We start from the raw sequence: 25,879 nt of genomic DNA, 5'->3' as shown, positions 1-25,879 counted from the left end.
CTTGAGGTCGACGGTGCGCTCCTTTTACCCCCCTCTCTCCATTAATTCTCCGTTTTAAGGGTATTTAGAGCTAGTCAAAGCTACACAGAAAGGAGAGAAGTTGAAATAAGGATGTGTTGACACCGGGAATCGGGACCTCGCACACCGAAGGCTGCGCACTAACGAACTGTGCCACCCTTGCTCCTCCTTTTCCCCCTGAGGAGAGGTTGACATGTTTTAATCATTATCTCAAGGACAGGGTTACCAACAAAGCAAATTATAATCTAATCTTAGCTGCACAATTACAAAGTGGGCGCGTTGTCAGTTACGGTTCATGAGGTCGTTCATGTGGCATGTCAAACTTTAACGATTCTATCGTTTAGGATGTGATACATTTGAGTTTTATGTTATTGCATGACATCTTTGAAAGCTGGCTTTGTGACCTGTTTAAATTGATATGTAATGATATTAACACTGGCAAGTCTTAGCAGTGACACTGATAGCCGCACAGTCCGCACAGTGAACATGGCCACACTTATCGTGTGGAGACTGGGCACTAGTCAGTATTATGTACATGTAAAACTATTTTGAATAGTGTAACAAGAACTACACATTACCAAATTAAAAACTTAAAAATTTGAAACAAACGTTTTTTAGCCAAATCAAACAAGAAGAGTACTCACCACAGGGAACCCAATCTGCTATTGTAGGTGAAAGTTAACCCCCCCCCCGCCCCCTTTTATCTGTAATTAGGACCATTTGTAACGGGCACCCCCTCCAGTATTAATCGGTAGGTGCTAAGGAAGCTCTGTGCCAAATTTGACACTTTTGTCACGTCTGTAACGATCAGGCCTATATTTTGCACTAAGAGACCTGACTATTATTTAGAAATATTTTTAAGCACTGAAGCTGGTTCATGACGTCTGCTGCAACGGATGGCAAGAATGGACATGGATTTAAGATTGAAAACGTTGTACCAAATTGTTCAAGTTTTAATGCTATACCTGTAACAATCACCAAAAAAATTAGTGGTTAGTGCTCATGATTAAAAATTGGTTTGTATATACTCAATACTCAATTTGTTTGTATACACTCAATAAGTAAGGGCATGAAGTAATGATTTTGGCACAGAATTGACCGAATACAGCAATTCTCTCATACCATGGCCCATTTAAAGGAGGTTAAAGAATTTAACATTGATACAAACCTCACTGGGAGATTAATTTTCTTGACAAAACCTTGTAGAAGATTTTTAGCCTGAACACTCCACTGATCTTCAACAACATCGCCGTTCTACACAAAATATACAAAAGCCCTGAATTTTTTTTGTTTTTTATTTACTTAACATAGTTCAAAATAAAAACAAGACAACTAGACTGGACTTCAGTGGCTTATGAATCACAACAGGAGAAGCACAATCAAATCTTTGAGATGTGAAACGCACAAAGTGTATTAATGTTAAAAAATTATCCATTGGTTGTGTGATGTATCATCCTTGAGATTAGCCTGCGTAGCTGGTGGGATCAAAGCGCATGAACATTGTTGGGCGACGCTGAAGTTGCTAGGGGGAATAAAAAAATCTTCTCTCATCTTCAAAGCCAAAACCAAAGCGCTCGTGTAATTGAGCACTCGCGTGAGCTAGATCCCACGAGCTAAGCAGAGTTCTTCAGAATTACTCACCGATTTAATTATCTGAGTTGGAAAATACTGCGTGATAAACCTGCTGATGATTTCTTCTGTACTTGAGACAAAGCCATTCAGTACTCCACCACAACGTGATATTTCACTTTCCAAACTTGCCTGACAAATGGAATGATGACGACACCCTTAGCGACACACCAGTGTCGTAAACGCCAAACCCTAAATTCAAGCACCCTCTAACTCATGATCATTAGGGAGTATCAGCAACGACAACGGTGGTAGCGAAAAGTGAATTCAGTTTACGCCGTTTCAAAATTCATCGCTGTTATTCCATGTCGTTGAAGGCAAATGTTGCTGAATTTTTCTGGAGTTGGATTCTAAAGGACATTCTTAGTCAGTGATAAAAATGGTGTTGTTGTGTTCACGTCCTCCAGAAAACGTGCAATTCACAAAAAAGCGAGATGCATGTGCAAAGTTATTGCTTTGCTAATCTAAACCTATTGCTTTCTTGCCGTTCTCGTTGCCGTCGCCGTCGTTGTTTAAGCTCCATATTTACTTCATCATCTACTTTGTGCCTCAAGATACATAGCTAGAGTTGCAAATACAAGTCGGTCATGGGGCAATGCCCGATGAAAATTGACAAAACTAGCCCATGTACTATGCAGTCTAGTGAACTGTGGTCTATCATATTTTATGGACAAAAACTAATAGAATGGCTATGGACTATCACAGTCCAGATGAGCAAAATCCGCCTAAACACAGGTGGATTGTTGCGCCAACAAACGAAGATTATTGCAGTGACAGGGGCCCCTTCTCCGATTTTTTCTGAGGGGAAGGTGCGGCTGTACACAGGCTATGAACAGGTGGAAGTTATCATACGTTCAGCGAACTATTTTGTACAGAGTTAGACACAGTGCGTCCTCCAATGATTTCAACCAATTTTTTTGTTTTGTCCAACTGACTTGATCGTACATAAGTCCTTTGAAGAAAGATAAAATACTTGCAGCGATAACTTTGCATCAAGTGCATCTACCTATGGAACCTACAATGTGAGGGGCGAACAATTATTTGGTACGTACTTTCTACTAACCTTGCAAGAAGATCTCAATGTCTCAAACATTACGTTTTAAAATTAAAACTGGCTACCGTTGAATTAAGGAATTTTTATGGTATCAGAAATTGTAACCCGTACGAAAAAAAACTGGAGAGAAAGAGAAAACAAACCTCTCCAGTGGACTGGAGACCAATGACCACACAATATCCTGCCTGCAATGCTTGCTGGGCTTCTTCCACTATGGCAGGAACTTTCATACTCATGCTGTAAAAATAGTCATATACATCTTATCTGTTATCAGACCCAATATAAGCAAGGTTACAAAATAAAAATGCCTGCTGGCGCTTAAAGTGGAACATGATACTGGCAAAATTGCCCTATGTGATTATTATACGTTTCTGGGAAACTGCCCACATACCCCTCCCCTAAGCCAACATCAACACTTACTTCTCACTTAGGGCAAAATGTTAGCTTAAGGGAGGGGTAGGTGGGCAGTTTCCCAGAAACGTATAATGATCCGCCCGGGATCAGGTAATCCGGATTCCGGAATCCAGGAAATATTTTCGTGTGATATCCGGAATCCTGGGCTTTGGAATCCGTAATCCCGCTAACGATTGGAAATCTCAAATTCGGAATTCACAGCGTGCAATCCAGAATCAAAGACTGTCTTGGATTACCTTACATTGCCACTGTCACGAAGCCCTTCGAAAACTATAATTTCATTCGCTCTACCAGGTACGTAGCTCTATTATTTCAGGGTTAGCGTTTGTTAACGCTGCTTATTCATCAATTTCTCACTCAATCCTGTTAGCTGTTCCAAGAGCTCCCAAGTGGCCCACGAATATCGCCATTTCCGAGTTGCCTCCATCCTCTATTTCAAAGCGAGGCTGCGTACAAAGCTATTGAAGTGGAAATGATTTTCTTTTATTCTCATGCAAATGAAACTCGTTTTCTTTTTTTCTTTTTTCTTTTTCGGGTTTTGTACTTTACCTCGCTTGGACACAGAGAGTTCTGAGGTTGCGCAGGAGTCTGGGTTGGTGTTGTGTCGAACTGCACTATGGGACATGTTTTAGGGATAAATTTTGTCCCTGTTTCCCTCACAACCTCGTGATTAACAATAGTCCAGTTTCGAATTAAAAATCACCGCTGAATACAAACATTAACGACACATTCATACAGGGTTTGCCTCGACGTAAAGTAAAGTATTCAGAAATTCTGCCAAGGCCATTCTCATAAAATGTTTCGTTTCCCATCGCCCGACCGACCCATTTTTTTGGAAAAGTAAAAAAAAAAAAAAATTCCAGAATCACTTGTAAAGAAGCAAGTACTTTAATTTACAAGCACACGATCTTGTCTTATTAGCACCAATTGCCTTAAATTATCATTGTAGACATTTGATAGTCCTTTTAATATACATCTTTTACCATCTGATTATATCTTGCAGACTAAACGTAAGATTTAATATGCAATCATGTGTTCATTTTTTTTTTTTTTTGCCCGATCGACCGACCCAACTTCACGAGAGGGAGGGGGATAGGAAACGAAACATTCTATGGGGATGACCCAAGTAAATGTTTGAAATTTGAATATACACAATAGACAGAGTAATAAAGAGGTCTTCTTGTCGTTGGAATTTGTGAATATATTACTTCACATGGAGGCTAAGGCTGTAAAAAATGCGTCTTCACTTCTTTAATTCAGAGGTCATAGCGAACTCGAAAATGGGCTATTATTCCAGAAGTGCGCGTTGGTATCTACCATCTCATATCCAACAGCTCAAGTGGAATAATTGTTTTATTAAAAACGCCCACAAAATATCGAGAATTCTCTCCGACTTTATTTGTAAAAACAAACGATTTTCAGCTTGTTTTTAATTTTGAGCAAATGCGTACAGTCACATTAACTATTTGGAGAGCATGGTATAGTGGTTCATACACCATGATGGCTAATCCAATCAGAGCTCTAGAATTGCATTATCCAATGATAAAGTTTTTAATAATATCCAATAAAAAGGCGATAGCGTCTGCAAACAGTCCCACAGTGCAATTGGAGACAATACCAACTCAGCCTTATGCCAATAAACTAGCATCGAGCACAACATTACTGGAAATAAGAGGGCAATAATGTTAAGGTGAATCTTAAGGTCGGCTACTTAAACGACGTCTAACAATAAGAGGATCTCCTAATCCGTCGGTAGGGTACTCATTCCAAGTAGATAAATGGTTTTGTAATTTGGGCTGTGGCCTTCTTGTTGATATGAACAGCAAACGATGCTAAGGTATGAGCGTTAGAACGGTGTTTTGTTAAATAACGTCTAAACTCTGTTGTAATATCCGCCCCTAAAAGACCAGAGACGGGATTAAATACTCACCAGAGCTGTTTGAAGAACCGCTGATGACAGGACCAAAAGACTGACCACACCCTTGGTGTAGAAGAGGTGGTGCGACCAATGGCAAATTCTAATGACTTCTTTAACTCGCTCCTTTAAAGAGAAAAGGAAAAAAAGTTGAAACATATTCACACTATGATTGTGAAAGATACACACAACCGTTAATTCTTAGAATACCGACTGCGATTGTTGTTTTGCTTTTGCTTTGACTCAAACAAACGCATAAGTTTTGAGTTCAATTTCTATGAAATCACTTAAGTTAATCCCGGAGCCCTGGTACAAGAAACCACTGAATGATTCCATCTTAAGTTGTGGTCTACTTAAAGCAGTTAAATACGAAGATTTAACCTTTTTACATTACCATACGTACCAAACGTGAACTGCAGTGTCATAAACCTTTCTCTGTTCCGCAGTCAGTGTCGCCTCAACATTAACAAACTGCAGAAATGGGACAAAAAAGCATTATCAAAGTTTGTTAACAAAAAAAGAACAGAAGTGAAGTAATAAGCATTGCAAAAAAAGCCTTATATTTCAGTATGATAGAAAAACTTCTGGTTACAACAGAAAATTACGATGCCATTTCTAAAATTATGCATTACCTCAGCCTGCCTGAAACTAAGACCTCTAGAAACGTACATCCCTGATGCCTTCATTTCCATAGCTAACATTTCAGAAGCACCTGGAAAGATTTTAAGTATTAGTGACCTTGAGATACATCGTTTCTGCCGATGGAGAAGTGCAAGCTCCTGTTCCAGGAGTTGAGATTGTGAGGACGACGCAAGGAGATGTGTGCAGAAAAAACAGCGAGGGGTGTGGTAGGGAGTGAGGGCGAAATTCCTTCCTCTCTCTCCCTCTTTGTCCTTATTTTTTTCCCGTTCTCTAACTTCGCACCACACTCCACTATTTCAAAGCCTGGGATAGGCTATAAAAAAGGCGACCATGATTTCCGAGACGTGGTAATAGCATCGCCATGGCGCATTACCGTTCTAGCCACTAGCCTAGCTAACCGTCTCTCCACGGTTATAGTACAGGTGGTCTACCCATAATTTAGGCTGAGGTTTCGAGTTATTAGCCAGAGCCGGTACAAGGACGCGCTGCACCTTAAGATCTTTAACACTCTTATCACAGCTAAGCATTGTACGGCAGGCAGGAGTTCTTCCAAAAATGACCAGAAACGAACATGCATTACTTCCCCTTGGCTTAGATCGAATCATTTGATAGCTTTCTTTTTAGAGTTCCAAGTATGGAAAGAGGTGACTGAGAATACTTAGTTACAATTTCAGCTCAACTTTGACAAGAATATGGGAGTCATCTTGATATAACCCCTTTACCCCATTGAGTACCAAACGTGATTAACATCAATTTTCTCCTAAAAATATCCATACATCATTACAAGAAAAAGTTTAGAGAATTCATAAAATAATCACTAAAATCTCTCAACTAATTCTTTAAGGAAAGGTAGGGAGATCAGTCGGGAGAATTTGTATGTGCATCATTGGGGCTGAAAATAGACAGCGAGCAGCCTCTCTTTTTCTTCAGTTTAGTGAGGGGAGTGTACGCGCGCGAGAGAGCGTTGCGCGTGGTCATTTGCGTGTCTCGCGCGTTTTCCTCGACGGACTTGGAAAAAAGAGAGAATGCTCATAGTCTAGGCTGAAAACTATACCACTTACCAAGACCTCTCTTAGTTATGCTGGCTAGAAAAGAATCAAACGATTTAAATGCTGTTCCGTCTCCCCATAAACCAAGTCTCTCCATAAATGCCTGGAAATAATCAAATCACTGTATCAGTGTACTGTATTGATTGACCGTTGGACTGAATGGGAACATTGTGAGAAACCTAAGGCTTCTAGACATGGTTTCCGTCGGTAGTAATCTCTCAGCAATTATTGTAGGGTTTAAAAACTTCATGCAACAAGAGTCTTTGTGCTCTTCTACTGAATACCTAGAAATCATGTACCTTGAACCAGAGTTTAATACCATCAACTGAGGTGATACAACTGACTTTGACCCCGACACCTTGTGCACACTTATCCGGATATTTTCGAAAATGGGGATTTTTTCTCGATTTTCAAAAAAAAAATAGGCATCTACATGACTCGTATTTGAATCGTTTTCGCCTGTCCACGTGAAAACCCTAAAACGATGGAAAGACGATAGCAGCCCTTACAGAACATGCGTAATGCTAGTAGTATATGGTGCATGACATAATCGTGTTCACAAATCTCCGTTTTCGACCGCCCACTTTAAAACGAGAAGCCGGCGTTTTAAAAAATCTCTACTCTGGGTCTGTTTTTGAAAAGGCCGTTTATGTGTGGATGGAGCCAAGAATGGAGAAAAAAGTCTCCGTTTTCAAAACTATCCGGATACATGTGGATAGGGCCTGAAGACCTGTCAAAACGTCAATCACTGTCAACAACAGTCCTGTTCAGTACACTCATCCCGACGATCATAATTACTGTCGGTTGCATTTAATCGTGTACACTTGAGGAAAAAACTTGTTCTAATTGAGTGCAAACTTACCTTTGGCTTGACAGTTTGCTTTAACGGCTGTCAAACTTCAAATGTTTGACCGCAAAACTCGTCATGTCTGGCACTCTATTAGAACGTGTCCACGTTTAGATTCAACCGACGGTATTTAGCCTTAAAAAATCTTTGTTCCCAGGTACAAGATCAAGTCGCAAGATCAAGTTTCAAGTTTTAACTTTGTACAGTGGTATCATATAAGATGCTAACTGCGTACAGCGTACTTGTAAAAGGTACATGCCAACCTTTACTTAGTGCATTGTTTGCGAAAAACTAGCAAAGCAAAGTTGGATACCCTTTAATAGTAACATGCTGTTTCCTGACACTCAGTTAAAATCACGTTACCGTAAATTATATAAAATAATACTTTACTCTACACCTACCATGTTTTTTACATCTGTCACACCAGTTGCACTACAGTACACAACACGAGCTTTGGGTAGCATTCTGTGAAGTGAGAAAAGAATAAATCTTTAAAAAAGAGTGAACTTGGGCACCGCAGTAACTGTAGTTGAGGGCGGGGTGGGACTCTGTAGACATAGTAAGGAGGTCAGGTATATTTAAAAATTATTCCACAAGTGCGTGTTGGATATGAGTTGACTATAATCATCTCATATCCAACAAGAGAGAGTGGAATATTATGTTTTATTAAAAACGCCCGCAAAATATTGAGAACTCTTCCTGACTTTCTTTGTAAAAACAATCAACTTTCAGCTTGTTTTTAATTTTGAGCAGACGCGTACAGTTACTTTAATTATTTGGAGAGCATGATATAATGGCTCATATACCATGATGGCTAAGTGAACAATTAAGTAGACAGACCAAACCAGGCCAGAGGTGAAATTAGGTTGTATGAGACTGCATTTAGAGTGTTTTGAAGGTGGTATGATATAAAAACATGCAGCCAAAAGTGAACCGTGGATATTTCGCAAAATTTTTGAAATTCAGAACTGATACATATACTTTTGGCAGAGACTACTTTATTTATGCATTTTAAAAAGTAGACCTCTGCAGCTGTTGGGGAGGATGGGGGGGTGCAAGTTCACACATCGCAACCCCCGCCCCCTGCCAAAGGGCCTGCTCATGGCATCAACCCTGGGAATTGAACTCAAGCTGCATTGGTGGGAGGCAAATGCTCGATCACAACTGCTCCATATCTGCTCCCTGCTTCTTCCAATTATTGTAAAATTATTAGAACTTTTAAGTCGAATAACTTTATCATACCTTTGTATTGTTGTGACAGCTAGAGCAACTTTTGTGCTGGATTCTTCTTTGCCCTAAAATGAAATAAGCTACAGTGAGCAGAGTACTTAATTGAATCCATGACTTGTAACACCTGTCTCTGGTGTCAATATGCATCATTGGTGTCAAATTGTATCTGCGGAAATTGTAATGGTTGTGCATTCATTAACAAGTGTAACAAGACCAATCGATTCTCAAGAAACTCACTGCACAGTCATGCTTTACGTGAACTGTATGTAATGTAAAGGGAACACAAACTGTTGTCCTCTCATCCATTTCATTCAAAACGCAGGTTGAATACAATGATGATCAGTGGCAATTTCTAATAACGTAAGTTGAATAATGAGTTTTGGTCTAATAAACCATGCTTTTTGCCGTAAATATGTATTTACATGTATATGTCGCAGTTATGAGTGTGAAGAATAAGGGCTAAACTACTGTAAATCACTTACAGGAACAAAATGCTTTGCTTTATGACACTCATCAAATATGAGGCATCCATTAAACTGCTCACCACCACACCAGTCTATGAGCTGTTGCAATCTACTCTGACGATTGGCACCTGTCAAAAAAAAAAAAAGCAGATCAACAAAAACAGGAGCTATTTCTACTGTCAGTGATAGACGACATTCACACAGCATGCTGACCTTTTTGAACAGATGACACCAGTGTGGCGTATGTACTGAAGACAACACCCTCTTTAAAATCAGCAGGTAAGCCAAATACTCTGTAAAACAAAATACACTGTAATGTCAATAGTCTGAATTTGTTTCAAAATTCCAACTGATCTATTTATTATTTGTCAAAGAAATCATAGAATATTGCTTCTATAGAGAGGAGAAGTGTTACGTCATGTTACCAAGGAAGCAAGATTTCTGGATCTCAACAATAATCTTCCTTGCAGAGATGGACGACCATTTGTATTTTCCAATGATGGAACGAAAATACCAGCGACCCTTTCATTCCTAAGTGCAATAATGCACAAAAAATTATTTGTTGTTGTTTTTTCCCCACCATATTGGCAGGACCACAGTTTGTTGAGACCCAGACATTTTGCTACCATGGCAGTGTGACTTCTCCTTTCTTTTACACTGTAGGAAGCAATAGTTGGCTTGGACAGATTTAGGATCAGATTATCACTTGGGGAAAAAATAATACACCTGAATTGAAGGAAAATGAAAATTAATGAAACTTGCATGCAAAGATTGGTTTGAAAATGAACTCTTAGAAAATAATTAAGAAAAGGAATTAATGTACCTTGTCCAAGAATATTATTGTGTTACATAATGATAACAATGGACACCAGCCAGTGTAGATAACTTGTAGTATTCAGAGAAAGATTTAAAAAATTCCAAAACAGAGAGGACTACTCTGAGAGCTTTTGTCCAAAAATTGAGATTCTGGAAGACAGACGTTGAGAGAATTTTTTCTGAAATTTAACAAGATTTAAGACAAAAAGGCAGGGGAGGGAATGGCCCTCTAGCCCCACTCTAAATAATGTACCCGTGGTATTCGAGTTCATGTACCTGGTTTCTTTATCCAGCTGCTGACAACCATCTATCACTTTGACAAAACAACCAATGTCATGTAAATCTCTGACAAGTGAAAAACAATCAGAAATTTGTCAGTTTCGAGGGTTATAGTATTTTATGGCTATACAGAGATAGCAATCACCAGCATCCCTGATTTTGTAACAAACTGCTATAGGGTATGAAAAATCTGTCACAGTCCAGAATCAGTGAATCCAAATCCAAAGCCGGCGATTTTATTGGATCATTGGCGTGTAAATGCTTCTGTTTATGTCTTATAAGCTGTAATAAAACCTACCTTGCCAATAAGTCATAGAGAGCAGACTTTTTCAAAAGGTATTTTTTGGAAAAATTCCCAGGAGTGAATGGGTTAAAATCATTGACTTAAAAGGTCAAAATTCCATTGAATACATAACCAGACTTTGGCTAAAAGATAATCTGAACACACCTTTGGGCATCTAATCGTAGGTCAGCTGAAATACTAAACCATATATGTCTGGATCTTCCACGTGCAAAATTGTCCAACACAATGCCAGCAATCTACAGTAGAAAACAACTGCAGTGTAATCTTGACTACAAATTTAATGGGCTTAAAGTCAAACAGTTCTATATTCAAGGTTTGTACAACTTCAGACAAACAAATTTCTAGGACATTTCAAGAATTTTTCAAGGACAAATTACAGTTTTCAAGGACTACGATATTTCTATTAAATCGTAGGCATTCTTTAACCCCCTTTGATCACCCTATTGGCTAAAACATGTCATGGAGTCATTTACGATTTTGACTTCTTTGGCCATATCATTGATCACATTATTTTATAATCCTTTCCATAACAAGACTTTGCAAAATGACTGGGTATGACGTGCAACTGCATCTGAGGTGCAGAAATTAAGCATTGTTACCCGTGAGTTTTACAGGTTAATTCTTACACCAAGGATGAGCCGAATTTTCCTCGGCAAAATAACCTAATTTTACAGAAAAAGGTGTCTGGCGTAGACAAGGTTTTGAATTTCAAGGACTTTTTATGACCTAATAGAGAAATCAAGTACTTTTCAAGGACCTAAACCAAATTCAAGGACTTTTCAAGATAACAGTAGTAGTAGAATTAAGAACTTTTCAAGGTTGTACGATCAACCATGTATGTTCTTTTGCACGTTCGTACCAACTGTCACACCCCACCAAGTGATCAAAGATTAATAATGCCATAGCAACTCCAGATCTTGAGTGGTTTCACATGGTTGAGGCAATGGAAAACACAAGTGATATCACATGGTTTTAAAATGAAAACGAGGCAAGTGCTTTTGCAATCATGAAAATGAGGTAAATTTGCAACCCAGTGAAAATGGCCATCATTCTTGATTATTGTCTACATAAACAAAGTAACACTGTTCATTGACCATGTGTAGTAACAGCATGAAATTGTACATATACGAAATATACTCACCTGTCTTCCTTTTCCAACACCAGCACCATCCCCAATAAAGAATCCAGCTCTCTGTCCATTGGCAAGGACCATCTGATGTCTTTGACACTAAAAATCAACAGCAGTTTATAAAATGAATTTTTCATGCTGTTTAACTTGATTTTATTACTCAAGACCATGACTGTGCAATAACACACTCTCTGCTACCACATATCCCCAGCAGCTGGAACGGTCTTTTTTGTAATGAATTTATTTTTAGCTGGCAATCCATCTTTTCCCAAATATTTTAAATGCTTTATGTGGACAGAAGAAAGAGCTATACAAAAGCCGACAAATGTTGACAGAGTTCTTGATACTAATAAGGTGATATGAGATATTAACAATTATACTTACAGCATACAAAACTCCTTCCAGTTGCAAATCACTTAGTTTGCCTGATGTAAACAAAAACAATAGGCTTATCGCCGTTTCCCTTAATCAATATTATTACAAAATTATCACCTAAAATATGATCAAAACCCTCCATGCAAACACCTCTATAAGGTCTTTTCATCCTAAAGCCTCGTGCAAACGGATGCAGCATTGTCAGCCAACAGTTCTCAACATTGTTGAATGTTACATGTTGCGTCCATTGGCACACCCTGTTGCATGTTGTTGCAATGTTGTTGCGATGTTGTTGGGAGTTGTTACACATACTTTTAGCCATGTGCAAATGGACACAACAATTCTCTCTCTTGCACATTATAGCTTAAAGACATCTAACTTTATACATATTACTTTAACTAAATAATTAAAGCAGACACCTCTGTAAAGTGGACACTTGGTTCTGTCCCTTTGGTATCTGATTAAAGGAGGGGGAGGGGACAAAGCTGCTGTAAGTAACAGCTAACTATATGATAAACCCCTTCTTTTCAAGAAGTGACCAAAGTGTCCAATTCAACAAAAATTTCAAGTTTCATTTTTAAAGAGTTTTTACATGTAAATGTGGAAAAAAAACATTAGTTTTTTAGTCTGGTGCCATGTGAAAGTACAGTTGAAGAGGTCTCATTTGAATAGTGGCACATGCATGTTTTTCATTGGTTTCATCATTCTTTTAGGTCTCAATATGGTCTTATGGGTTCTTCTGATTCTTGAATTTAAAATGGTTTCCTACTTCTTATTGGCATCATGATTCGTTGGTCTCCTGTTTCTGTGGTTCTTGTAGTCCTCAAAGGCTGGTTCATGTACTTGCTGTGGAGGATCTCAAAACCCAGGAGAACTACATGTACAAGAACCAGGATAGCAGGAAGAGCCATGAGAAATACCAACCATGAGAATCAGGAAAACCAGGCATAACAGAGAGCCACAGAGCAAAGGAAACTAAGAGAACTTGAGAGCCACAAGTACCAGAGACTCAAAGAATCAAGAGAATCAGAACCAGAATGTTGGTCAAAGTAAATATGTCAATAATTATCATCACCTGTCTCTACTAAATCTTGTGGAAGCGATTTAAACAACTGGTATTTAGCTCGTGGTAGCTGCTGTGCCTAGAAAAGAGAGGGGACACATTAAGTCAGTGGCCATTTTATTGTGCATTCACTTTGAAAAGATAATCATCAGTATTAATGAAACAACCTTGTTTTTGGAAAATGAAACAACCTTGTTAAAAACAAAAATATAAATGCTGCAGACAGTTGAATGTTGTAAGAATAAACTGTTCTCAGATAACATGGAATATATTATCTTTGTCCCCTACAAATAATTGAGAAAAGCATGATATCACTTTACCATGGTAACAAGATTTCTGGATCTCAACAGTCCTTCTTTCAAGACAGAAATGGCCATTTCATGATTTGTGTTGTTGAATGATGAAAGAAAAGTCCTAACTGCAATCATAGGAAAGGCATACATGTCACTTTTTTGTATTTTTTTTTTCTCTCATATAATTGCAGGGCCACACTTTGTTGAGATCCAGGAATTTTGCTAGTAAGCATGGCAACATGACATAATGACTTCTCTTTGTTGAGTCTAGGAAACAAAGAAAATTCAGACTGAAACAAGGTCTAATGCTTGTTTAACAACACTAGGGACAAATTTGGTTTGATTTTCTAGCCATTTCAAAAAACATGTAGTATACATACTTACCGCCAAGCAACCAGCTTCTACAATATCCCCCGGATGATGTTTAATTCCTTTATGATTTAATGAGTTGCAAGCATAGCTTGAGAAGACATCTTCACTGTAAACAAAACAAGCATGGAATTTAAACAGCTTGACGTGGCATGGCATATATTGTGCTAAAAAAGTGAGTTAACAGTTGGTTTGGAATAGCAGGCCTAAAAGTACTTTTTTTTCCTTTTAGAAAGGGCATAATTGTGTCCAACTAGGTCACCATTTTAGCCAGACAAACCAGAAAGGTTGTCAGACATCCACAGTGAACTCAACTGATGAAAACATTAAAGCTGTTTCTCTTTCTCAATTTAAATCAAAATTAAAACAACATTATCTTTCGGCGTACTAATATTGCCAATTATCTTGTACTTCGTAACTTCCATCCTAATTTTTCACTCTTCTTACAGTAATACGCGATAGTTTATATGTGTATATCTGTGGGTTTATTTGTATACAGTCTGATATGCTGCCATATTGTACCCTGCACAATAAACTTATTTAAATTATCTTACTGAATCTGGCTTCTTGGCATTTTAAACTTATTAGTTATTTCAGAAAGTCAGTACCCCTTTTAGTTAATTGATTAATTTAACAGCTTGTAAATAACTATAATATTCTGCTTTGGGTACAATAAAAATTGTTGTTGTCGTTGTTGTTGTGAAACCAGTACAGTCAAACCCTGTTATTTTGGACAATGAGGGGGCCATAGAAAATGTCCATACTGATGAGGTGTCCATAATAAGCAGGTTGAATTTACAAAAAATGTAAGGGCTTTCTTACTCCATGGACAAAGCAAACTGTCCGTAATAATGAGGTGTCCATATTAAGCGGGTGTCCATAAAGTGGGGTTTGATTATATTAGATGGACACCCTTGTGGAATGCTCTTGTGTCCATTTAATACAGGAAATACCCATAAAGAGGCCCAAGTATTAAGACGGAATCCACCAGGAAATTGAGTAATTTTAATTTAATTCTGAAAATTTCATGTGAAAGATGCAATTTTGTGAAATTTGGGATGTCATTTTCTTGGGCTCCAATAAGAAATTTTCTTTGGTATTATTACGAATGACTAATTGCATCTTTAGCCCTTGAAAAATGTAAAAAAAGAATGCAATATGCTTTAAATTATTCTGGTACAAGGTTTTTGTCCACTGAAAATCAAAATTATTCAATTTCCTGGTGGATTCCGTCTTAAGGTCAAATGAGTAAAATAAGCGGTTATACAAACAAAATGAAATGAGAAAACAGTACTGTACAACTGATCAATGGGTTAGTAAAGGCTGCTGGTATGCATTGCATGTTGATCATGATTCTGTGACTGTTAAAAAAAACAACCAACCAATGATTTATTGCTTTATTTTTTTCTCCTTGAGTATTCGATTGATATTTTGGATAAAAAACCCTTCAGAAAAACCTGCCTTCTATTACTGTTACTGAACCAATCAGAAAATCTCTCAGGCCAGCCCCATAAAAACCTCATCGATTGAGGTTACCGGGAGGGGGGGGGGGGGGGAAATAAAATAGAGATAATGCATATCGCGATGTAATAAATCAAGCTAGGCTTGGGCTCGTGTGCATATACACCTTTTAAAATTTCAGTAAATTATCTAAGTTAAATAAGTTCCCTCTATTAATAACACAACTAAGCGAAACGTGGCTACATAAAAGAAAACCCAACCAAGAGTACAAACCTTCGACTTTCTGCTACAACGCCGTGCGCCATCTTGTTGAGCTCCTCGTGTTCCTCGCTCGGGTTTTCAGTGCGATTAATTACAACCCGGCGTGGCGGAACAGGTGATTCTGGACTAGATAGAGCCATGGTTACCTTCTGATTATAGCAATTTAGAGGAAAAAGCCATCATTTTCGGTTTTTTTACACTCCAATCCCTTTGTTGTGAATATTCCCTCGTTTCCCGCATTTTTGATTGTTACCGCCATACCTTGCGGGCGCAAATGAGCCTAGGCATCAGATAGTCTGTGATCTTTGTCTGCGGTTTTCGATTCCACCCTTCTCCCCAAAAGCACGGGAAATTTGGGATAGCTGTAAATACATGGTAAATACGTTCAAGCAAGATTTCTAAAACCTGATGCACTCGAAGCCCTAAGCACCGCAAAGGTTTTGCTGCTCAAGAAGATATTTTTCGTACTGGATCATGTCAAGTATGCCGTAAATCCTCTATTACAGTGTAAGCCCCCGTCTCAATCTCTAATATAAGCCAGGAGCCGATAAATAAGCCCCCTCCACCCAATAAGTCCCCCCTTTTCTGGGGAAGAAAGTTAGTAAGTCCCCCCCCCCCCCCCCATCCTCTCCCCTAATTATTCTTCACTAATAAATGATAGACTGTATAATCAATCTCGACCGTAAAACTTCGTGTGCACTGAGACAGAATGGTTCATTTACCAACTCTGGAAGTTCGGATTTGGTTATGATCCTAGGGTGCATGACCTCCAACCTTCTTGTGCTTGAGCTTTTCCAGTTTGTACTCTAGTTCTTTACGGAGAACTCATACCATCATCTTTTCTAAATTAAATAAGCCCCCGTCTCTATTAAGGCCCCTCTCAAATGGGCTTGAAATTCCCTACATCCTCATGGCCCCTCAGTCCCATCAACTCAACGAACATTTTTTCACTCGATCATTGGCACCTCATTTATGTTTTCTTATTTTGGCAAAAAAGCAAAAACACTCAATTTAAATAACGTCAAAGATGTTTTTATTGAGAATTATTATTCATTCAAAATATTTTTTCCGATTCTAGTGGCTAAAAGCACACGTTTAATTCACCATAACCCGTTACTGATGACCAAATTTGAAGAATTTTGTGTTTAGCGAGGAAATGACGTCAAAAATGCAGCCTTCTTGCAGGTTAATGCACAGTCAACCGAGAAGACCTGGGGACAAGGTTGAGTTGTTTTGGTTGTGAACTTGAAAAAATGGCGGACATTTCACTCGTTTCAAGAGTAAGAACTAGGCGAAAAAAAAGCTAAAAACATGGCAAGAAAAGCAAGAAGACAACTCGAAGGGCGACATCTGCTATTTGGAGGATATTTGTGGAGCTGAACAACCCCCAACGTGCACTATCGAAGATGAACTTAACATCGATGGAGGTAAGCGTGTTTCAGCTTTGTTTTTAAACTAGGAATTATTTTGAATAAATAATAAAACAATTATTGAATTCGGCTTTCGTATCATATGAAGAATTATGGAGATCTCGCAGGGTGTTATCCGCCTCGGCCGTCCTCGATGTCCATAATTCTTCATCAGCCTCATTCATTAATTGTTAATTAATTTCTGCTAATAACTTTCTTTTTGAATCTATTACCGCCCCGGACGAATCTTCAATAGTTTCCTTTCATTTTGCAATATTGTACCACGTGCAACAACCATACTGCGCTTGGGCTGCCTTTTAGATCAGCTGGCCTTCCCTTTTTTGCTCGCGCGCGCCCGCGCGTGTGAGAGTTATGGCGGTGAAGCTGCGACGGAATTTCAAAACGTCTCATCTTCGTTCCTAAGGTGAGCGGCTTTGCAGCTCCTCTGCCAAAACTCTGTACGCGCTTATGATCCCGCTGACTACGCACGCTGCAGATTGTGAAGAAACGAAAACAGCTAGCATGTGACAGCTTCATAATTTGTTTTTATTTTTACGTGAGAGATCGAGGAATCTAAAAACAGTCTTAAAAATATAAACCTAGCACGCTATGACCCAGGCCCCTTTTCAAGAACATTCCTGGGTAAAGGGCTCAGTCCTGATTAGATCCTAGGTGCCTTACTGCTAATACGGTTCTTCTTATGCTTCTACTTTTACTTCCTATTCAAACTTTTTAAGATTACTTTCTCGATATGATCATCACTGGTTAACTGTTTATACTCGTTTGGTCTGAAATTGTCTGATTACTGGGAAGCGCCTTCTCCATTTTTAATCATCACTAGCTTCAGGTGGCACGTTGTAATACGGACGATCTTCATTGTGTTGGTTTAGATGCAAGTACGGTGCATCCCTCTCCATTATCACCTCCAGTTTTTCGATCAGTTGATAGAAACTGGGACGAGAGCGAGGTTCCTCTTTCCAGCAGTCAGCCATCAGCTCATATCTGTTATGGACAAAAAAAAACAAAAAAAAAACAACAAATCAATTGAAGTTAGTGAGAGTTCCAATCCATTATTACATGTATAGACACCGTTTTTCCGATTTAGTGGAAGAGTTTTCCTCTAGACCAGCTGGGAGCCACTCACGCCGGATCGCTAGGCTTGTCGGTTTCTTGCCTAGCCTGCGAGCAAGCTCTCCATTTGGGGGATCTCTTCAAGTACACGCGCGTGCGACACGCGAGAGGAAACACGACAGCGAGGGGCCCCCCGCTCGCGCGTACTCGCGCGGTTCGTTTTCCTCGCCCAAATGGACAGCTTGCTCGCAGGCTAATTCTTGCTCTGTCGATCTCTGTTAAATAATACTATTATATTACTGTATGAAACAAATATTTAAGCTAAGATTTTGCCGTCTGTCTGTTCAGTAATCACTTTGATCGAAGAAAACGTCAAAATCGAAACCGACTTGTCCTCTGCTACTTTCAAGGCTATTTATAACTAAAAAGACGCACGGAAAAATCGAATCTTTTTGTCAGTTCTAAGACGATTCTGATCAAGAAACGTACACATCATCGGAGCACATGTCAGGCCTTTCCATGCGATAACCAGTGCCAAGTAGTCGATACAACTCTGACTTGGTCAGCGTGGGGTATGGTACGCCTCCTGATCACGTTATGCGAAAGAAAAAATATACATGTTATTATTTGAAAATGCGGCTCATTCCCCCGGATAGCTTTCTCCTGGAAATGTCAATGTCGACGACTGTTCATTCCCCCGCACTCAATAATGCCGCTTTGCAATAGAATAGTGATTGAGCAGGGGTCTGAATTGCTTTGAAATGTGTCTTCAAAGAAAACAGGGTGTTTAGTAATAAGGCCCCTCTTTCCAGAAAACAACTAATGCGTGCATATTTGATGCCGATTATCACTTATCAGACATAGAGCCTAGTTCAAAACAAAAGTGCCTACCTTGCCACCAATTAAAGTCATCAGGTATCAGCCTGTTTCCTGGTAACAATAACCTTATTTAATAAGGACTCACTCTTTAAGTCCCAGTGTCGTCCTTTGATATCAGTCGCACAATTCAAGTCATATACCCCATGGCAACAGGGAGGAGAGTTCTTGGGATTCCCCTCCCCTTGGAAGTTTACATAATTAGTGTGTGACGGTCTACTCACCCAATGTAGCCATCTCCCAAAGAACAACACCAAAAGACCAACTATAGAGAAAAGCACAGAGGTCGTGAATATTCCCACTGCATTAACATTACTTTTCCTCTCTCCTTTTTACTTGGTGAACTTAAGGCAAAAGGGCGTATCTCCACCTTTCCATGCCTTCGCCCTTGACTGAACCCTATGACACCAGGCCTCAGCTGTTCAAAGCCCTTAGCCAATGGCCTAGCAAGGTTAATAGAGCAGGGATCGGAAAAAATTACCAATTTAGGTGACGGGTCTGCCGCATAATCGTAACTAAATGATCTTTACATACACTCCGAATTAAGAATGCAGCAGACGCCGCTCTCGCTAAGGACTTTAGTATGCAAACTATGTAGTCCCGAGTCGAAATTATATTGACAAGTACGAAATCAGCCACTATAACCACTGAAATTATAGATCGGTTTGAAATAAACTCGCTGATCACGACTTTAAGTGATGTCCAGAAATGCACGCATTGGCGAAAATGGCAGAAATGGCGCTTAATTGCCAAAATCGCCAAACTGTAAACAAAATTTCAAATGAGATGGTAAAGGAGCCCTTTGGAAAGTGGCGATTATGGCGAAAATGGCGTATTTGGCGAAAAAAGCAGAATTGGCGATTAATCGCCAAAATCGCCAAACTGTAAACAAAAATACTAATGAGATGGCAAAGGGGCCCTTTGGAAAGTGGTGATTTTGGCGAAAATGGCGTATTTGGCAAAAATGGCGGAAATGGCGATTAATCGCCGAAATCGCCAAATTATAAAGAAAAATGCAAATGAGATGGCAAAGGGGCCCTTTAGAAAGTGGCGATTTTGGCCAAAATGGCGTGCACTAATTCTGTATCTTTTCATCAACCACATATAAAAAAAATATATAGTGTGCATGTTGGCCTCGTTCTTAAAACGTGTTTTGGCAGAAATGGCAATTACTCAATGAAATACCTAATTTGTCAAGACAGATTGAAATGACATAGCAAAGGGTCCCTTTTGAAATGGCTATTAATTGCCAAATAGTTAACCACATATTAATATAAAAATGTTTCCAATAGTATAATATACTGATAATAACAACGCCACTGTAACTTAAGTGTCATTAATCTGTTTTTAATACTTTTACCTTTAACTGATAACCTCTTGTGATTTGAAATTCGTCCCAGACAAGAGTGTTTGGTCGGGAATTATTGCTGCGGAGCGACCGAAGGGAGCGAGCAGCAACATAATCAGGATTTAAAGGAAATATATAAAGGGGCGACGAATTCTCGAATTCATCACTTTTTACCACAATGCATTGCATTTAACCACGCTTTTTACCACAATGCATTACATTTAACCAGAGTGCATTGCGCCAGGAACAACTCAAATAAAAGCACGGGGAAGTAGTGCATCGTTCGCTGCTCAGTTCTACAGCACGGTTAGAGGTCTTACCAAATTTTAAGACACGCAGGAGTCTTTCAGATGAGTACGATGGTTAACTTGGGGAGTGGATTTCAATTCAAGAGCCTTTGACTCGTCCAGGTGTTAAACCTGACGAGAAGATGAGCATTTGCTCTTCGACTCCGCAACACGGGGGATAAACAAATTCCAGCTTTCTAGAAGGTGATGTGAAAGTGAGAAAATGTCATGCAATGCTATTCTTAAGAAACTGTATGAGCCGAAAATGGATGTGATTCTGACCATTCGCTTCAAAATAACAGCGGGAATCGAGATAACAAAACATATGTTTTGTGTCCTACTTTGCAGACCAGGACATGTATTGGCGTTTTGAAAAGCATAATTATGTTCTTTCACTCATTCATTGCCATGGAATATGCGTTTACATTGTTTTTTCACTGTTAATAGCTTGGTTAATGTGGCTGGCGATCATCTTGCCGGCGGAAGTTTCATAGAAAAGGAATAAAATGAAACACTTTTCCCAGAAATTACATATTCAGCCCCTGTGGTGTAGTGGTTAGGTGTAGTCGCGTGTAGTGGTTAGGTGTAGTCGAAGGTGCCGGGTTCGAGTCCTACCGAATTATTTATTCCTACTTTCTTTTTTTTTCCCGTTTTTTGTATTGCTGTTTTCTATAAATATATAGAATTATCCCCTGGTCTCCCTCCCACTCACGCGGAGACAACAACCACCAGTGAATCCGTTTGGGCATCTTTATTGAACGAGCGAGAGGACCCGAGGCCTCGAGAGGAGACCCCAGGGAGGGAGGGAGGGTGCTGAAATTGATGTAACAGCGAACGAGCGAACTGACAAGGATATAAAATGACAACAAGCGCCGTGAAGAAAACAGCTGACGAGCCGCGAGGGCCTGGGTCTAATTAAGTTATTCCTAAGAATATAAACAATTATCCCCTGGTCTCCCTCCCACTCACCCGGAGACAACAACCACCAGTGAATCCGTTTGGGCATCTTTATTGAACGAGCGAGAGGATCCGAGGCCTCGAGAGGAGACCCCAAACCAAGAAAGAGGCCCAAAGGATTCACAGAGGGGGGCGAAGTCAGAGGGGAAGCAGAGGGGAGAGAAAATAGATAACATGGCACGATATGAATAAAAGGAGAAAGACATAAGCAAAGCGAATTATGAACAAAACCATAACAATGAAATCTGTGCCAAAACAAAGAAATAAATGTGGGGAACTGGCAAAACGATGTCTGAACCGTAACAACTTAACGTGCTGAGGACAAAACGAGCCTGTCCGCCAAAGAGGCAGTGTCAATAACTATGCAGGCTACTAAAAGTAGACTAAACTATAACAGCTGAATGTGCTGAGAAATAACATGAGACAGCACAAGTCTGTCTGCCAAAGGCAGTGTCAAATAAAGCATGTAGGCGTCGGATCTCCAATCACCCTGGACTTTGATGAGCTCGGAGGGGATCCCGCACTGGAAGGCGAAGGTGGCACCTCCACGACGCAGGCTGTGACCAGAGAAATCCTGAGGATTGAGAGAAACCAAAGACGCCAAATACTTGATACTAGCGTTTAAAGAAGAGGCTGTGATACAGTCAAGGTGATGAGAAGCGGTGGTGTATGTGAAGAGCGGGAAGCCAGCCGGGGCTGAAACCGAGTCGAGTAACAATCGCAGGGCAGCGGTGGGGCAAAGGGGAGATCCAGGAATACGAGGAACTGGTACCACGAGTGCTGTATCGCCGGCCTGCCGTGTTTTTGTCCGGGTGACTGTGAGGAGAGCACCTGAGGTGGCAAAAGTGATGCTGCCCCTGGACAATGTATGATGAGAGGAGAACTTGTCAAAGGACTGCGGGACGAGGTTGGCAGTTCTGAAGAAGGAGAAGAAGCCGACAAGCAGGGCACACCACACAGCTAGATGGGCGGAGTCGCGAACATTAAGATGGTGGTAAAATTGTAGCAAGATGGCTGGGGTCAGAGGTGCTTTCCGATGAGGAAGGTGAACCATAGACTTCTCCAAACCTTTTTGGGTAAGCTTGACATGGATGTCATCGAAGGCTGAAGTCTCGAAATGGCAAAACACGTGTAAACGCCGTAGGGCACTCAAGTAGTTGTTGACTGTGCGATGTGACTTAACGGAGAAGCCAAGCAGGGTGATAAACGCAGCGATGGTCGATGAGGAGGCTGGAAAGGGAGTGATGGAGTAAAATTGGCAGAATTTTAAGTAAGTGTTCCAGACGGAATGATAATTTCGCTTGGTAGAATCAGACAGAGCGAAGGCTTGAATCCTGGTGACGCAGGAGTGAAGGTCATCAAGGTGAAAACCTGCAACCAAATAGAGAGGTGATTACCATTGACAGTCAAAATGGAATAGGTCTGAATGACAAGTGTACTCTGTGAGGGTGTCATAGTGAAGAGAAGCGGCCTCGTAGAAGGTGTCTCGAAACTCAGGATGACTGTCCCAACGACTGAGAGCATCAGCAATGATGTTGGCGTAACCGGGAATATGGAGTGCTTGCAGCTCGAAATCGTGAAGGGAGGCGTAGAACCATAAGTCGCGTAGGCACGACTGAATAAAAGGGACACGGGAACGGCCAGTGTTAATAGCCAGCTCAGTGTTGAGGTTGTCAGTGCGAACCAAGATGCGTAGACCGCGCAAATCCTCAGACCACAGCTTGATGCTGACGGTGACGGCCAACATTTCGAGGGAAGCAATGGAAAGAGAGGCTGGATCAAAACAGGTCGGGAACGAGGAGTGGAAGAAACGGCCACAAAAGAAACCGCCAATACCGGTAAGGCAAGCATCAGTACAGAAGAAATGATCGCTTACTGGCCAAGGGGAAGAACGCAAAAGTGAAACACCATTGTAGACAGAGAGGAATTTGTCCCACCAACGTAGGTCGGACAGCATGTCTGAACTGGGCACGAAACGTGCACGTTTTGTGGGAAGCTGGCGGAGTTCGTTAAGCAGACGCTGCATGAAAATCCGTCCAGGGCTGATACAAGCACAAAGGTAGGAAAGCTTGCCGATGAGAGACTGAAGGTCGGACTTAGTGGACCGTGGAGCGGCTAGCCAAGCACGTATGAGATCGGCGGTGTCTTGAAGTTTATCGGGAGGCACTGCGATGGTCAGTGTGACGGTGTCGTAGGTGAGGCCGAGAAAAACCATTCTCGTGGAAGGTGGACAGTCCTTGGACGGGGACGACTGAAGGCCTAAATCAGTGAACAGACGCTCCAGGTCAGAGAAGGCAAGTGAAGCGTCTTCGAAGGTGGATTCGGCCCCGCCGAAGTCATCGATGTAATTGATACAGTCATGGCCAAAGAAGGAGTGAAAGATGTGAGCAATCGCGTTGGTAGTCCGCTGACAGGCAAGGGTTGCAGAACGAAGACCAAATGGGAGGACAACGTCAAAATAAAAGGAGTCGCACCAGTGATAGGCAAGAAAGATGTAGTCTCTAGGATCCACTGGAATCTGTCTGTAAGCGCGTTTCAAATCTTTCTTGTAAAGGTAACACCCAGCGCCCTTGGAGAGAATAAGGTCAACAAAATCGGCGGAACGAGGCAGTGAAAGATGGAAAGGCTGATCGAGGTAAGAGTCTTTGGGAATTCCGTCATTAACAGAGGAGCCAAGAGGAAAACTGAGGTCCAGTACGACGCGCCTTTGGGTGCCATCCTTGGGGACAGTTAGCAGAGGAGACGTGCGGAGGGGGGCTGGGAAAGGATTGCACGTGAATGGCCCAGCAGTAGCAGAATGTTCGATCTCGGTAGATAAGAAGGCGTCAATAACATCCGGGAAATTGGTGGCTGAAGCATGGTTCGGGGGCTGAGATGAAACAGAAACGACGGAGTGACAGTTAATAGGCCATCCAAAGGCTAGGAAATCGGCAACAACAGAATCAGAGTAATGTTCGAGGTATGATTTCCAAACAGGAATGTTCAGCTTCGACGGAACAGGATTTCGAGTGCCAAAAGCGTTCGGGAGCGGAGACTTGGAGCAAAGAATGTGACGAATAACTGCGGCGTGCGAGTGTTCACGAGAGAGTAAAAGTTGGCCAGAAAATGCGGTAGAGGGAGCGGGAACAAAGTTGGGCTGCGAAGAAGGCGACGATAAGGCTGTTGAGGCGGGAGCAGGCGAAGAAACGGCGGGCGAAAACGTGCTGTTCGACGGGAGAGATGTGGGAGCTGGAGAAGATAGTCAATCGGCTGTGGTGGGCGGCGGAGGGCGAGTCGGGCAAGAGCCAATGGTGTGGTCTTTGAGCTTGCAATATGCACAAATGTGTTCGACGCCTTCCTGGTGCGAAGGGTTACTGCACGTACCGGTGCGGTTCCATTCGCGGCAATAGGTACGAGCTCGGCCATTGTTGTTCCGAAAGCCAGCCGCGTGAAAGGCGGGCGAAGTAGCCGGTTTGGATTGCAAGCGATTGGATTCTGTGATGTTGAAGCGCTCGATTTCGCTGAAATCGTCGCCCCAGCTTGCGAGGCCCGATTCGATGCGATCCAACACGGCAGCATGAAAGGACAGCACTGCTTCCCAGTCGTATTTGGACGCCAAACGCATTAAAGACATGAGGTGGTGCGACATGAGCGCTTGCTGAGGGGAAGGCTGAGCAGACAAGATATCGAGATAGCCATACACGAATTCTGCCGTCGATAAATCCTTAAACTTCTTTCGGGACAGACCGAAAGGAACGTGAAGATGAGGCCATTCTTGGGGGTTAACGATGCGTGTATTGTGGTCGAGTTGACCTTGGGACTTACCGGAGTTAACTCCTCCACGAACGGTCTCCAAAGAAGGAATGTTTCGAGGCTTGTTGGCGGCTGGGCTGGATGAAACCAATTCCCGAGCTCTTGATTGAGCTTCGAGCTCAAGGAGGCGAAGCTCCAGCTGTTGCTTTTCAATCTGTAGGTTCAGCAAATGAAAGGAGGGGGAATTGCCAGGCGCAGAAGTAGAAGAAACCGGAGCTGTGGTCTCAACACGTGGCGTTGTGTGAACCTCGTGCGAAGGAGATTGGTCTAGCGATGGAGTGTCATTCGTAGCGCTGTTTTGCGGTCTTGCGAGGGAAGGCAAATCGTAAACGAACCCTGCAGGCAGCACAGGTACTCGAGTGCGACGTTTTCCGGCGGCTTGAGACATAATAAGAGGCTAAAAGACTGAAGAAACTGGAGCGAAATGCTGAAATTGATGTAACAGCGAACGAGCGAACTGACAAGGATATAAAATGACAACAAGCGCCGTGAAGAAAACAGCTGACGAGCCGCGAGGGCCTGGGTCT

General features: G+C 41.2%; 3 protein-coding genes across 3 annotated transcripts in view; all 3 read right to left on the bottom strand.

Annotated features, from left to right (window-relative positions):
• The window catches only part of LOC140951218 (uncharacterized), a 33,935-nt gene extending 18,092 nt beyond the window's left edge, over positions 1-15,843 (bottom strand). The window contains exons 1-18 of the mRNA XM_073400445.1: positions 15,625-15,843; positions 13,906-13,999; positions 13,241-13,307; positions 12,175-12,215; positions 11,803-11,889; positions 10,806-10,897; positions 10,355-10,423; positions 9,476-9,555; positions 9,281-9,390; positions 8,811-8,863; positions 7,970-8,033; positions 6,734-6,824; positions 5,663-5,742; positions 5,434-5,501; positions 5,046-5,156; positions 2,845-2,938; positions 1,660-1,779; positions 1,187-1,272 (exon numbers count right to left, since the gene is read on the bottom strand). Of these exons, the coding sequence (XP_073256546.1) occupies positions 1,187-1,272; positions 1,660-1,779; positions 2,845-2,938; positions 5,046-5,156; positions 5,434-5,501; positions 5,663-5,742; positions 6,734-6,824; positions 7,970-8,033; positions 8,811-8,863; positions 9,281-9,390; positions 9,476-9,555; positions 10,355-10,423; positions 10,806-10,897; positions 11,803-11,889; positions 12,175-12,215; positions 13,241-13,307; positions 13,906-13,999; positions 15,625-15,752 (1,535 nt within the window). The 5' untranslated portion in view covers positions 15,753-15,843. The remainder of the gene's footprint in view (positions 1-1,186; positions 1,273-1,659; positions 1,780-2,844; positions 2,939-5,045; positions 5,157-5,433; positions 5,502-5,662; positions 5,743-6,733; positions 6,825-7,969; positions 8,034-8,810; positions 8,864-9,280; positions 9,391-9,475; positions 9,556-10,354; positions 10,424-10,805; positions 10,898-11,802; positions 11,890-12,174; positions 12,216-13,240; positions 13,308-13,905; positions 14,000-15,624) is intronic.
• Positions 15,844-17,676: 1,833 nt separating this feature from the next.
• On the bottom strand, positions 17,677-19,348 carry LOC140949799 (tyrosine-protein kinase receptor Tie-1-like). The gene is made up of 3 exons (XM_073398930.1): positions 19,193-19,348; positions 18,582-18,678; positions 17,677-18,023 (listed from the first exon to the last, which is right to left on the bottom strand). The coding sequence occupies exons 1-3, from the start codon at positions 19,203-19,205 to the stop codon at positions 17,849-17,851; spliced, it is 285 nt and encodes a 94-aa protein (XP_073255031.1). The 5' UTR covers positions 19,206-19,348; the 3' UTR covers positions 17,677-17,848.
• Positions 19,349-21,948: 2,600 nt separating this feature from the next.
• On the bottom strand, positions 21,949-25,740 carry LOC140949492 (uncharacterized). The gene is made up of 3 exons (XM_073398649.1): positions 24,924-25,740; positions 22,958-24,479; positions 21,949-22,894 (listed from the first exon to the last, which is right to left on the bottom strand). Exons 1-3 carry the CDS (start codon positions 25,738-25,740, stop codon positions 21,949-21,951), a joined length of 3,285 nt encoding a protein of 1,094 aa, XP_073254750.1.
• Between the last annotated feature and the right edge of the window lie 139 nt (positions 25,741-25,879).

The sequence above is a fragment of the Porites lutea genome, chromosome 10 (genome assembly GCF_958299795.1).
Source record: "Porites lutea chromosome 10, jaPorLute2.1, whole genome shotgun sequence".
NCBI classification, from domain to species: Eukaryota; Metazoa; Cnidaria; class Anthozoa; order Scleractinia; family Poritidae; genus Porites; species Porites lutea.
This window is presented reverse-complemented; position numbering and strand designations above follow the sequence as displayed.

Excerpts from the sequence above, each read along its gene's own strand:
- LOC140949799 (XM_073398930.1), bottom strand. Across the intron at positions 18,024-18,581 it reads GACATGTGCTCCGATGATGT|ATATGAGCTGATGGCTGACT; the intron begins GTACGTTTCTTG and ends TGTCCATAACAG.
- LOC140949492 (XM_073398649.1), bottom strand. The coding sequence starts at position 25,740 with ATGTCTCAAGCCGCCGGAAAACGTCGCACTCGAGTACCTGTGCTGCCT. Across the intron at positions 24,480-24,923 it reads CCGCGAATGGAACCGCACCG|CCTTTGGATGGCCTATTAAC; the intron begins GTACGTGCAGTA and ends CCGATTTCCTAG. Across the intron at positions 22,895-22,957 it reads TTCCATTTTGACTGTCAATG|GATTCAAGCCTTCGCTCTGT; the intron begins GTAATCACCTCT and ends CTGCGTCACCAG.